The 13551-nt window shown below is 44.0% G+C and overlaps 1 protein-coding gene across 4 annotated transcripts in view; it reads right to left on the bottom strand.

Moving 5' to 3' along the window:
* Window positions 1-13188, bottom strand: part of CCDC186 (coiled-coil domain containing 186) — a 32695-nt gene extending 19507 nt beyond the window's left edge. Inside the window, exons 1-4 of one of the 4 annotated variants that reach the window (XM_082765303.1) lie at window positions 13121-13185; window positions 5757-5910; window positions 4073-4123; window positions 1260-1949 (exon numbers count right to left, since the gene is read on the bottom strand). In XM_082765303.1, coding sequence (XP_082621429.1) covers window positions 1260-1945 — 686 coding nt within the window. In that variant the 5' untranslated portion in view covers window positions 1946-1949; window positions 4073-4123; window positions 5757-5910; window positions 13121-13185. Of the gene's footprint in view, window positions 1-1259; window positions 1950-4072; window positions 4124-4942; window positions 4992-5756; window positions 5911-6789; window positions 6866-13120 lie in introns of those variants that run through there. The other 3 variants (XM_082765304.1, XM_082765305.1, XM_082765306.1) reach the window with 3 other exon arrangements.
* Between the last annotated feature and the right edge of the window lie 363 nt (window positions 13189-13551).

Here is a 13551-nt window from a genome sequence, read left to right as displayed (position 1 = left end):
AAACAAAGGGACAAAAATCAGCCCAACCCAGAACGCCCTTTGGACTAAACAAAGTATTCCACAGCAGCTTTGCACTCTTGAGGTGAGCACCCAAAATTCAAAGGGGTGCGGCTGGCAAAGAAAGAGACTGAAGGTATGTTTATATAAAACAAATCTGCGTGTATATGTAATAAATACATATATCTACATACACATTTGTATCTAAGTAATTGGTCCACTGTTGAAAATACTGATCTGCCTTTGAATTTACTGTAAACAAACATGTAAAACCCAACTGACTTGTTCACCTACCATTTTCTGGAGTTAGAACCATCTACACACCACTACATTCAGATTCTCATTCCTCCTCCATAATTACTAAACGCCTAATCACACATACCCAAGCCTTCCTGTCATCAGCTCACTTTCCTCACGTTTATATTTTGTCAGAGGTTACCTAGTGAGGTGCAAGAGAATGCTTTCCCTACTCTACTTTTTGGGAGTTTCTCCCTCCCTGTGATGTCCTGAAGAACAGGGCACTCATTTCCATCTCTGCAAACAGGAATAAAATTAAAGTTACACACTGTTTCGTTAATAAAAAACCTTTTTGAAGAGGTAACAGAACACTAAAAGCCAAGTGGAGAATCAAAAAAAATAAAAATCAATCAGTGAACTGGCTTTTGACAAGCATGCTTCATGTAGCAGATGGTAGAACTACTAAGCCCAGCTGAATACAGCAAAGTTTAAGCATTTCAAAAGCCCTCCTGTACCATTTCAAACACAAAGAACAGCTCTCAACCAACTAGAACTTTCTGGATTATGAGAAAAGACTGAATTATGATATTGCACAAACAAGAAGCAACTTCAAACTCAAATCAAACACAACTAGTGAGAGTTTGTAATTACAATGGTTCATTTCTTCGAAGACATACAGAGACAGAATGAATCTTGGACTATTTTTAAATACTGTAAAAGCGATGGTGATATAAGTAATTCTAGGCACTGGCAAGCTATTCGACTGAACAGTTGGCCATTCAGTTCCTGCCAAATCCCACAAGAATTCAGAGATCTAAGCACACATTTTTATTTAAAAGTGCATTCCACACGTAATAATAATTCCTCATTTACTGACCTTTTTTTAAGGAAGTTCTTCATCTGTCCTTAAAACAACTCACAAGACATTATTTGTTTCATACCACAATGTTGTGTTCACGTAATACACATCTGAAACTTTTCAGTACACACCTCCATAGCCGTAATGAGAATACTAAAATACTCACTTTTTTATAGTTTGCTCCTGCTCCAGGTATTTATCTTGCACGCATTTTTCAAACACAGCCAAGGCATGTTCACCTTTCCTCACACCGTTTGGACATTTGTGTTCTTTGGAAAAATCTGTAGATAGGAGTTCAGACTCTATTTCCTTCAGCAAATCGTCCTGCGAGGAAGTCTGATGCATCGTGGAAATAAGCTTCTTTGTGCAGTCTGTGTCGTAAGGGCTTTCCGTGTAGATTTTATCACTGGATTTTTTCACAAAGTCAGATTCCTCCCTTAGCTCCTTCAGTATTTCCATTAATGATTGTTCGGCCTGATTAGTTTTTGGATCTTGTTCAAATTCTTCGCTAGATAAACGCCCTGGCTTCGTGGAGCCCTCGACCTTACTTTCAGAGCAGGTACTGGCAGCGCAGTCCGCCCCTCCGCTGTCGTCAAGCGCCGGCTGCTGCTCCCGTCTTTCTGCCAGGTCCCCACCGCTGCTCAGGTCAGTGGCTGATGGATCCTGGGCTGAGGGCAACAACCTCGATTCCATGTCCAGCATGCCAGCTCCAGCACAAGCAATGCTTGAGCAGTCCTTTGCTCCAGGTGTTTCATCTGTCCTCCTATTTTCTGGGCACGTGGAAGAGGCATTGCCCGACAGATTGACTGGCTCCGGCGTGCCTTGCTTTTCTGGGACATATTCCTCCATCATTTTCCTTCAGAAAGGTAAAAGAATTCATATTAGACAACGTATTATATTCAAAATCAAAATTAAAGATAAAGAAAGAGGAAAGAAAGACTACTGGAAAGTAAAATTCAAAGGGCAAAAATATCTAGATACAGAAGCTATGCAGAGTTTGTTGTTTTTCCAGCCTTTTACATCAATTCTCCGAGTTTTTCTGAAGGAGGGTGATAAATCAAGGAAAGCAAACACGAAGGAGTGGGACAGTAAATGCCAACGCAATCAAAAAAAGAGATTTTTTTTAGGATTAAAAATTCTGATTTTAAACCAGAAAAAGTTCAAGTAATCACCTCTGAAAAACATTTCAGATATAACAAAAACACCTAAGAATCGTGTGCTTTTTAGCTTTCATTGTCCCACACACAATTTGAAAGTAACAATGTGTCTTCACTCACTCCTTTTTATAACACAGGGCAACTCCCTCACCCAGCCAGGGAGAAAATACTTCCTTACTGTCATGTCCTCACCCATTACCCATACAACAAGACGTATCCATACCCAGCAACCCAAAAGAAAAAGGGTGCTGAGGGTGAGATTCTCTTCCCCCATCTGCTAGCAAGCAGCAGAAATCTCTTGCTGGATGAGCACAGATGGTCTGAGGCAGGTTTCCTCTCCCAAAGTAGCTTGCAGAGCAAACGTTTGAGGAGTTGAAAAGCTATGCAGAAAGTGTTCTTCTAGAAGGACACCGTACTGTGATCCAAATAGCTAGAACATTTATGGAACAGCCTGGATATGAAGTTGGATCTTCTTTTTCAGGACTCCCAGATGGTCAGGTGTCTGCAAAGCCTGCTGGCATTTTTATCGAGCACAAGAAGCTCTTATCATACCCTGTCCATTAGGGGAAATTCATTACAGCAGTCATAACTTTTGGATGTAACCCTGCCGCCCGTACTGGATAAATTAGACTATTTATAAACAGGAGTCAATTTTTTCCATTTAGGAATTCAGCTTTGCTTTTCCAACAATTATCTCAAAGGAAGCAGTAACTCTGCCATCTTGCAATATCAGGCATGTTTTCATACTTCTCATTTCATTCAGCCTTCTCATTTGTTTAGCTTTTTCTCACCCATTTCACACAATTGGAGTTGTTCAGCTACACGCTCCAGACTCTGCACTTGAACTCAGACCGAGAGGAAGCCCTCTGTGCCACTTGGCTCAACTCCTCCAAAGTCCCTGCCTTATTAACCAACACTTAGTCCCATGGCTTACCCTGTTAAAACAGAGGGACACACGAATCCCATTATGTCTGTGACTAATTGCTACCACTACACACCAATAGGTATTAAAAAAAAAACACAGAAGGAAAAAAAAAGGTCGCCTCAGCTCAGCTGTTTCTATCAGAAAATACTATCAAAAAAGACCCACCTGAAAACACTGCCAGGTAACCTCTAGGAGGAAAATAGAAAGGGAAACTAAACCTAAGGCTGTGTATGAAAGAGAACATGCTATGGCAACAGTAACAAATCAGCCAATGACAATTCTATCTCTTTAAGTAACAAACAGACCTCTTTTCCTTTTTGGTTTCAAAACAAAAAACTAAACACCACAGTCTCTAAAACAGTACAAGTCAATAGGAACCAGAAGACAAACCGTAACTAAAGCTACAAATCAGAAAGAGGGTGAATGGCAGACTTGTTACACAACATACACTGTGAAACTTTAACAAGGATTCCCAGTTTACAAGCAAATCTTCTCTGACTTGAATAAAATTCCTGATCCCCCTTGGCTTCAATTATTTATGTTTAGGTCAATACCAGAGCCAATGAATCCATCCGCTTAGTTTGTCCAGCCAAAACAACTGCTCTTTTGGTAGCTAGCTACATTTTGATAACTGCTAGTAATCAAAGTTCAAGATGTTCTTATGTTAGTCTAAAAAAATAAATGGAACAACCCCTACTTAAGATCTAAATTGGCAAGCAAAGAAAATGAATACAGCTGCAAAAAAAAAAAGCATTGAGCTCGACAGTAGCAGAACACCAGCTTCTACTTAATTAAAAAGCTGTTAAAAATAATGATTGAGACTGGTGCATTTAACACAGTCAATAACCGTCAGATCTGCAAACAATGCTGCTGTTCAGAGGGAAGGCAGGAATTCACCTCCTAGTATCTTGTCACGGGCAGCTTACAATCCACACGCTCAGCAGACGCCTGTTAAAAAAAAAAAAGAAGAAAAAAAAGGCTGTTAGGATAAAGCTGAGGTGCAACTTTTTCCATAGCAGTTCCTGCAGCTTAAGTCCTTGCTGAGACTTTCTCTGGAATGATCAGAGGGAAATTTTGGCTCAATTTAAGCCTTTTCTAAAGTACTTTAGAAAGTGTTATAACCCCCCCCAAGATGTGAAGCTGTTTGATGTATTGCTGCCTCAGAGCTGCCCATCGCAGCCCAGAGGCTGCAGTTAACTCCCACAGGAGAACAAGTGGTAAAAGCAGATCTGGGAGCTTCCACATTGGTCACCACACCTAAACCTCAAGGCCAGTCAGCAAAGTGGATGGTATTTTTCCTCACACAAGAGCAACAAGTGAAAAATAAAGGTCTGTTAGGCTGTTCTTTGGGAAGAACACTGATTTTTCACATTGCTGCGTTACTTCCTTCTGTAAATAAGACTGAATTAATATTGGAGACACACAGGGAGTTTGAAGTGTCTGTACAAATCTGTTAAAGCTTGAAGAGTAAATTCTGAGGATTCAGTGTTCCCTGCAGACTTGCTCTACATCTCAGTGGTGCCCAGAATGTAATTTCCTACATTAAGAATGTTCCCAGCCCGATTCCAATATCCTGGATTCTACATCTATCTGCCCAAATCGATCCCAACCTGTTCCTGCCCTGAACAGATGTTTTCTTTCCTCCTGCTGCCACTGCACCGTACTAGTTTTAAAATAGAAATAAAATCTTATCCTAGGATCAGAATTTTATCTTCAGAAATATCCAGCCACAGAAATCAGGTGGAGTAGCTGTCAATGCAAATTCACCTTAATATTCAAACGTGTCTCTTGCATATCCAAAGTTTGTCACGTCCACCCCAGGCAAGTAAATAGAGCAGATACCTCGTTTGTAAGGCCACAGACAGAAAACTGCAGTAACAACAGCAAAGAAAAGGCTCCTGCTTGGTAAGCAGAACTGTGTGTGTGAAAGTAGCTTAAAAAGACTGACACTGCCAGCCTGGCCCCAGCCAGCTGAAACAAAATATGATAATATTCCCTTGTTTCACATCAAGCATACGAATACAGCAGGTCCCAAATACACCTGACACATATTTGACAGCAGCTCAATCTTTTTCCAGGTTCCAACTACACTTTCTATCACCCTACCTACCCTAAACGACTCTTCCAAAGGTCAGGGAAATAATTAAGTTGCGGTACCACTTCCTTATGCCCCAGCCCAACCACCAGGGCAGGCCTGCACCTTCCTGGGTAGGAACTGTCAGGTGAGCACAGGGAGGGGAGCTCGGCCCCAGCGTGCCTGCCTCGCACCCCCAGCACCCTCAGGTACCTCAGGAGCCTGCTGGGCACTGGCATGGTGCAGGGAAGGCTTCCTGCAGCCAGGCCATAAGGTTTCTGCTGCTGTGGCAGAGCCAGTTTGCAGCCTTTTCTCCTACTGCTGTAACTTAAATGTGCTTGTCTGCCAAATTGCTGCAGCAAAACTGATGGGAATCAAACTCTGGAAGATTTTGGGGGCCTGCAGGTACAGCGAATGGCCAGCACAACTTTTTTATGGGAGTGTCTCTCAGACACATACATGAAAGAAAGCAAAGAGTCAGGAAACCAGCAGCGTTTCTTCACTCACTGTGTTTGGACCAGAACAGAAGCATCCTCTCTAAACTGCTAATCAAACGGCAGAAACACGAACAGAGGTGACAGTCACTCGAGCTCTTCGGCTAAGCACTGATACAAGACAGGTATTGATCCAGGAGGAGCATCAAAAGCCTTGCTACACGATCCTGTAAAATACCAAAAAAAGAAAAAAAAATATTCCTTGTAGCTACCTTCAGCAGCAGGCACTCTAACACGTTGTTAAGCCCTGGCCTCGGCAGCTATCTGTAGATAAGAGGTGAGAGCACAAGGAAACGCTTGCAGAATTAAGGCTTGTAATGGTAAAACTTACAAAGGAAAAAACTTACAGGTTGCTGGAATTTATTTGGATTACATCCCTTTATGTTCTACTATCTGCAAGTAGCCTATCTCAAGGTTTAAAGTGACTTAAAAATTAAGTCAAATAATGTTTAATATTTAGCTACCCTAACAGTACAGACCTGATCTGTAAAGTACCAGCCAGTAAGATCAAGGTCTTAACTCGTCCTATGAGATCCAGCTGCTGAGTGGACGAGTCGAGCAACTCTTTATCATGCAAGATTTGCTCTCGTTCTTGCAAGACGAGTAAACACCACACTGCAGCATGTTAGCTGGATTTCTGGAATAAAAAGGTCTAATTATGGTACTATACCCTTGCTGTGATGATGTATTAGGGTAGCACAGTACCTGTTTATTATGTTATTTTTACAGGGAACTGAAAAAGGAATTCCCAGAAAAGCCAGCAGTATCATCTCTGAACAGTACTTTGACTGTTTATTAATCCAAGATTTACCAGTCCACATTAAATAACTGTTTAAGGAAGCAGGTGATCAGCCATTAATATTTAGTTCCTGATCTACAACCATAGCAATCACCTGCGGCAATAAGAAGCCAATGAGCAGTTAGAAGATGTCACCTCTTTTAATACATCTTCCAACTCAAATTCTGATTTTCATACTGATATATATTCCAAAAAATTAGGTTGAGAATTAATTTTCATATGCAGTAACAAAAATAAATGTAATTACTGTTGTTTAAGGATCACGCTTCCAAATATACTATGAGATGATGATGAATGCACAGGTGCCAGAACACAAGCCAGCAAGGGACAGCTTCTACAAGCAGACCTCAAGAAACCAGAGTACAAATAAAAGTATTTCAAACAATAGCTACACTGAACCACCAGACTAACTCCTCTGTTCACCTTCACTAGAAGAACTCTGAAGATTTAGGAATTTTTCTGTATGAGCAGAGAGCTAAGACCTATCACATTCATCTCAAACTTGCAGCTTTTCTCCCTCCTGCTCTCTGCTTTTCTTTCGCCTTTCTGCCTATCGCCAATTCAAAAGCGCAAGAAGATGCAGCAATACAGGTGGGAAGGCAGAGGGAGGAAAACCAGCAGCAGTCCTTCATTCCCATACGTGCTTTAACAATAAATTCTCATTTCAGGGGCCAGTCACTGAGCACAAAAAAAGCAGGTTCTCCAACACTCGATCCTCCCTTTTCCTCTGCCAAAAAGACCGTACACCCTACTTTTTAAGATGCTCTTGACACATTTAGCTGTCCATCCGGTTACCCACTCAGAAATCTTCAGCCCCGTTCCAACACCGCTACTTTCCAGCCACCAGAAGTTAATTCATGATGCAAGCAATTCCCTGTGTGCTTCCCACTGCCTGCACTGCTCTCAGCAGGACCACAAAACCCTCCCCTCCCCTGTTATTACAGGCATGCCTTCAGAATCTGGTGCATTTTAATTCAATATCATGCCATTTCAAACCGCCTGCCTTTTCAATCTTACGGAACACAAACACGATCCTTTTAGACCCTGGACTACAAAGACTTCCTAAGCAGATGCACCGTTAATGCCAGCATTCAATTTCACGAAGCCGGGAGTTTGAACCATGCCTCACGTACGCTGTAAACAGCGGAGAAGAACAAAGAGGCTTCAGGCAATTTCAAAACACATCTGACGACTCATTAGATGACAGAAGTACGGGAAGCGTTTCCTGAAGCTGGACTGTTGAGAAAAAATCACTGGCAATATGGGAAAAAAATGAAAATGTGCATCTTGTCATCAAGTAACTATCACATTTGGGCTTTTACCAGACACAGAGTGAAGTGACAGAAGCGTGGCACTGCCAGGACATGGGCTGGCTGTTCAGGGCAGTCCCAGGAGACAAAAATTGCTGCTGTAATAGAAAAAGAATGTATTTAAGCTGCAGAGCTTAGCTATACAGTAGAGAAGCAGGACAAGGAAGGGAAGAAAGGAAGTAACGCTTCAGGAGTGTGTACATAACAACAAAGACTTGCTCAAACCAGAGGGGATTTTGAGAAGCAGTGAAGAGCATTGAGATACATGCCTTGGAGTGAAAGAGAAGTAACCGTCCTGTTAGCAAGAAGTTAACACCATAAATGCAGCTCACCAAACACCAGACATATTCAGCCGTGTGTTAAACAACGTAGAGATCAGTTGCAGCCAATTATGTTTGTTCCTTCCAACAATGAGGGGTTTGCAATAGCTTTGCATAGATGTTCTCCCCTCATAGCTGTATTATGAGACCTTGGAGGCACACCTCTGGCAAAGAGAGCACCATCTCCTTTCCACCAAGGAGGCAGGGATACAATCCACAAACCCAGGCAACCACAGCTCTCACATCAGCAGCTACCACCACACGTGCTCTTCACCTCTGGAAATGTGAAAAGCATCTAGATAGGCTTTATAGTATCCGAGACAAGCTTGTTTTTAAAGTACAATGTAACCTACAAAGCCATCCTCTTTCCTCTTATCTGTCACAGCAGAGCACTCAAACTTCCTGCAAGCAGTGGACTGAAGTCCAATGACTAAAGCTGCAGTAGCGGCACGATGCGTTTCGGAGTAGGCGTGGGACAAGGAAAGAAAAGATGAAGCACTCTGTGGCTCATCAGCAGATGACACCACCAGGCAGCGGGGTCCTCAGCACCATGACCAGGCAAACAGAGAGCAGAAACACCCGGTGACACCACCACCAGCAGCCCACATTCCAGAGGGATTCATACAGTCACGCTGAAACTGCAGCCTGTGCTGTATCTAGATACAGAAACACCGCTCACCTCCACACGGCATGTGGAGAGAAAACCCCTACCTACAGGACAGGCCCCTTGAAACTGCTCCAGAGCAGCTCTCTGCCCTGGGATTAGAGATCCTTGCTTCATGATCCGTTCTTAAACTCTTCGCTGGACCAAGAGCTTACAAAATAGCTGCTGTTATTATTTAGTTTGTTTTTCAAGATGGCACCATCCCAAAGTAATAGCCACCAGACTCACCAGAAAATCTTTTGTCGTGGGCAGGGACACCCCCCTATTACTGTATCCCAACAGAATAATAAGTGCTACTTTCTTTAACCAGATAACCCTAAAACAAAGACATTAAAGTCACCATTAGCAACCAGACAACTCTCAGAATCCCAAAAATTGCTATTTCTTTTTAGTTTGGGTTTAATTTCCAATCTATTACACTTGGGTAAGAAACGAAGCCGTAGGACAGCTCGTGTGCTCTCATACACAGAATGAATCTCCAAGCAGACTGCTAAGGAAATAACTGATGCTGTGGCAGGACAATTTTTTCCCTTCATATAGTAGCGCTGCTCATTTTAAAAGCTCCGATGCAGCTCTTCAAGAACTTTTCACATCTTTACTAGACAACAATTGTTTAATTTGGATAATTAGTCAGCACTAATTGAGTGCCAACCTGTCATCACAAGAACTCTCGTTAAAAGTTTTATGTGACAGTATGACTAAAAATAAAACGGAAGAAAAATTTTACAGCTTGTGTTAGCAGACAGCTGCAGTGTAATCCTAGTCATACTTTCACCTAGACTAATCTGAACAGACCAAACCTATCTTTGTCCAAGTCACGTATGTTTTTTTTGTTTGTTTTAATTATTTCCCTAAAGCAAATATCTTCAGCTATTGTCTACTGCTCATCACACTGATTAGCAAAGCCAACTTCCCTGTTGTTTCCAGTTAGCAGCCAGCGTACCTGTACTGGGCACAGCATCTTTCACAAGAACTCCATCTACAATCATTTTCCTAGTCTAAACAGTGCGTCTCCAGGTAACACTGCAAAAGAGGGAAAATCAACTCCAAGAGATAATTGTTTTCAACTGGAAATTCTAAGGAAAAGATGATTCACTGAAATAAATTCTGGTTTACAAAACCAGACATGAGAAGTATCTCTACCGTATCGCTGTTATGTAGAGGTGCAGATCAAAGATTTCAGCCAAGAACAGCGTCAGAGGAGATTCAGTTCCTAACTACTGCCTGCATGCCATACAGAACAGAGAGAAAGGCCAAGAGGCCTCGTACACTGATGGCCTTGTATTTAGATGGCACATGTAGGAAGCAGAAGAAAACCACCCGAGTGCCACCTACACCAGCTCTCCCAACACTAATTCATTTTCACCCTAGACCAAAGACTGGATATAGCTCTATGCTAGCCGAAACAAAGGGTTACAGGGGTACCAGCGCAGACAGGACACGCGCAAGAGGTAAAGCTGGCTGCGTGCTGGGACGCCAAGCTCTCCAGCCCAGCCATAACTCGACACAGTTCCCGATTCAGCTCACACAAAGACCTGCATTGATGCAAGTGCTGGGAGAGCAGGGCGTGGAAGCGTGCACATACACAGATCCTTTCTAGATTTCCTTGCTTGTCTCGGTTTAATACTTTAGCTTGCTTTTCTCTTTTTTTAAATCTTACTTTATACACACGCACTGATTGCATAGCCCCATGGCAGTCCTAAGGTGCAAAGCTCATCATCACTATCAATTTTTTCAACGTGAGTCAAGTGCTGTAGAAGACAAGGCTTACTCATACTTTAACTTTGCTTTTTCTCTGCTTATGTCACAAGTCAAACAGTTGAGCAACACCGTATGAATTCCTTCACGGCATCACCAGGTTTCCTACCCGTGTCTTGCAAGCGGTTAGTATCACGATCACATTAACTCTGCACACAGAGCCAAGTAACGGCACAACTCCAAAATAAAGTTTATCAGTTAAGGTTTAACAAGTAGAACTGGACTTGTTCCCCATAACACAAGGCATCAGGTACTCAGAGTATTGCTTTTTTTTGTCATTCTAGGCCCAAGGTCAGAAGCCCGTGTCTCAGGGAAAACCACATAGGAGCAAAGCATCCCTTTTACTTTGAGCTTCAAGTGAGACATACGGGATTATGCACAGACCCACAATCATCTGTGGGCAAGCCTCTTCAGCACACAACTCCTACTCTTCTAAGTAAGGAAAGCTGGTCTCACCTACACTGCTCAGCGACTGCTGCAATACCACCAACAGCACCAGCACAGCCATTCAGGATTTTAGCATCATGTGTTCAATTCTGCTCAAAAAGGCGAATAGCAGCCAGTTTAGTCACCACTACTGCCTCATTTGCGTTCACCTTCTCACCTGTGCAGAGCAGAATGCTTTAAGGGAGGAGAAGAAATCCCACTGATGACTGAGATCACAGCCTGGACAAAGCATATATTCTATGACAGGTCTCCATCGTTAACCAGTTAGAAGTTTCATCCATACGATAAAAATTAGAGCACAGGCAGCCCTTTTTACAAAGCTGTAGTGTCATGCAATCAAATTAGTAAGCTACTGGTCTTGGCTTATTTGGCATCGAAGATACCAGCATATTGGCAATCAAAGGCTGTTTTCAAATGTTCTTTCCAGAACATACACCAGGGTTGTGAAACTCCAACCAAGGCGTTTCTGTCTGCCTGACCTCTGTATACTGAAGAACACCATTCACGAGGACAGTGAGGCACTGCTGTTCTCTAACCTGATCCTCCTACGGAGCTTCTCCAGAACCCCTGAGGGCAAAAAAACAAACAGGGAAAAAAAAAGTTGATCTTTTGCAGACCTGAATGAGTCAACTGAGAGCTCTAAAGAAGACGGACTTCTGTTAATTAATAAGAGGTATTATGTAACATTTGCACATTAAAAACATCAGTGTTCTGTGTGCTTCTTGAAGACAGGATCATTTTCTTCTACATCTCTACTCTTCTGAGACTGTTTTGTTTCTGATGAGATTTTTGTTTCAGCTGGAGGCAGCAGGGTCTCAGTCTATAGTCTGAAGGTAAGCTATCCATAAGGACTACTGATTTAACACACTGCCTTTTACCTAATAACAACAGAGCCTAGCCAGAAAAGAACTTGCTTTTTTCCATACCTCTTTAAAAAGCCAGCTTCAGGAAATTCAATATTAGCCTAGGGAAACGATAAGCAACATACCTATTAATTAGGACCAAAGAAACCATTCTCTCTGTTTGGTTCCTCAGTCCTCTTCTCAACACTTTGAAATACTGAACTTTGCAATCCTAATAAACATCTGTCAACCATACCAAATCAAGTAAGTTTTAAAACAACAGAGAATATTGTTTTAAAGCCAAGGCAAGAAAGGACGATTGAAGAATTCCAGAAAAAGACGAGAAGGGCTCAGAGGCAATAAGGATCAAGTTTACGTTTCACCCCCCTCTAAACTGGATGACGTTTCAAGGGGACTGCCTTCTCTCCTGATGCCTCTTCAGAATTTCAATTTCTCCTGCTTTTAGAGCTCAGCCACCCCCTCCTGAAGCCAATGGCACCGCAAGCATTCATTGCAGTCGCTGATTGCATTTCCTTCTCAATATGAAAGAGCAGCTGTTTTCCATGCTGTTTCGACAATTTCCTTGTACAGCAAAACACAGCAGGACGCCAGTCACATGTGGCTTTTTTAGCACGTTCTGCCTGTCACATTTTAACTTCTGGAAAGTTTACACCATAAACCAAGCCAACAACAAAGCTGGAGGACCCTACCCCTAACCCTACACGCAGGTTTCAGCCCCACAGGAGACCCTCCCGCGGTGTGCACGGTCTGGCTGGAAGCACCCTCACACCAGACCCACCTGGGCAGCCGATTTGGCAGTCCAGGAGCCCCAAACCCACACCCCAAAACCCAACCCATAGCAGCTCCCTGCTCACCCACCCAGCAGGGGCTTCAACCACCCCCCCGCAGGAACGAGGACACCCTAACGCTAGAAAACAACCTTCGCACTGATCCACCACAACGCTAATTTTTGTCAGGGGATTATTTAGGGGCGTAGCGAGCCCCCCAGCACCCCCAGACACGGGGACGAGCCGCCTCACGGCATGGAGACCTCAACGGGGCGCTCCCACACCCCGCTTTAGGGTCGCCCCGCACCGAGCCCCACCACCACGGGGACACCCCCCCGAGCCCAGCCCCGGCCCCCTCGGGCTCCCTTAGGGCTGAAAGGGCCGGCAGCGAGCGGACACCCACCCGCCCCTTTCCCCTTTTCCCCCTTCCCCGCTCCCGGCCGCCTCACCGTGCGGGGCCGGCGGGCAGGGCGGCAGCTCCCCCATGGCCGCGGCCTGACACATCAGCCAAGATGGCGGCGCGGGCGGAGCCATGGCGGAGCCGGCCCGCAGTGGGCGGGAGACGCGCAAGGGGGGACGCGGGGACGGCCCCTGAGGGGCCGAGCCTGAGGTGTTGTGGCATTCCCACAGCAATGGGGAATGCCTCTCCTGTCTACCAAGGTGGTTGTGTGGCACGAAGTAATCCTCACCCCTTCGTCATGAAGGGAACGGTGCCTCGCTTTTCTGTCGCGGTGCAATAGGACGGGTTAGGGTGTTCCGGGGTCTGGCCCCGGCGAGCGTCTGCCAGGACTTCACCGCTTCTTTGCTGAGGGGGTTAAAAAGTAAATAAAAAAATAAATGAAATTTGCCCCGCAGCAAAAGCCTTGATTGCATCTAGTGG

This window comes from Aythya marila (assembly GCF_965140915.1).
Source record: "Aythya marila genome assembly, chromosome: 7".
NCBI classification, from domain to species: domain Eukaryota; kingdom Metazoa; phylum Chordata; class Aves; order Anseriformes; family Anatidae; genus Aythya; species Aythya marila.
This window is presented reverse-complemented; position numbering and strand designations above follow the sequence as displayed.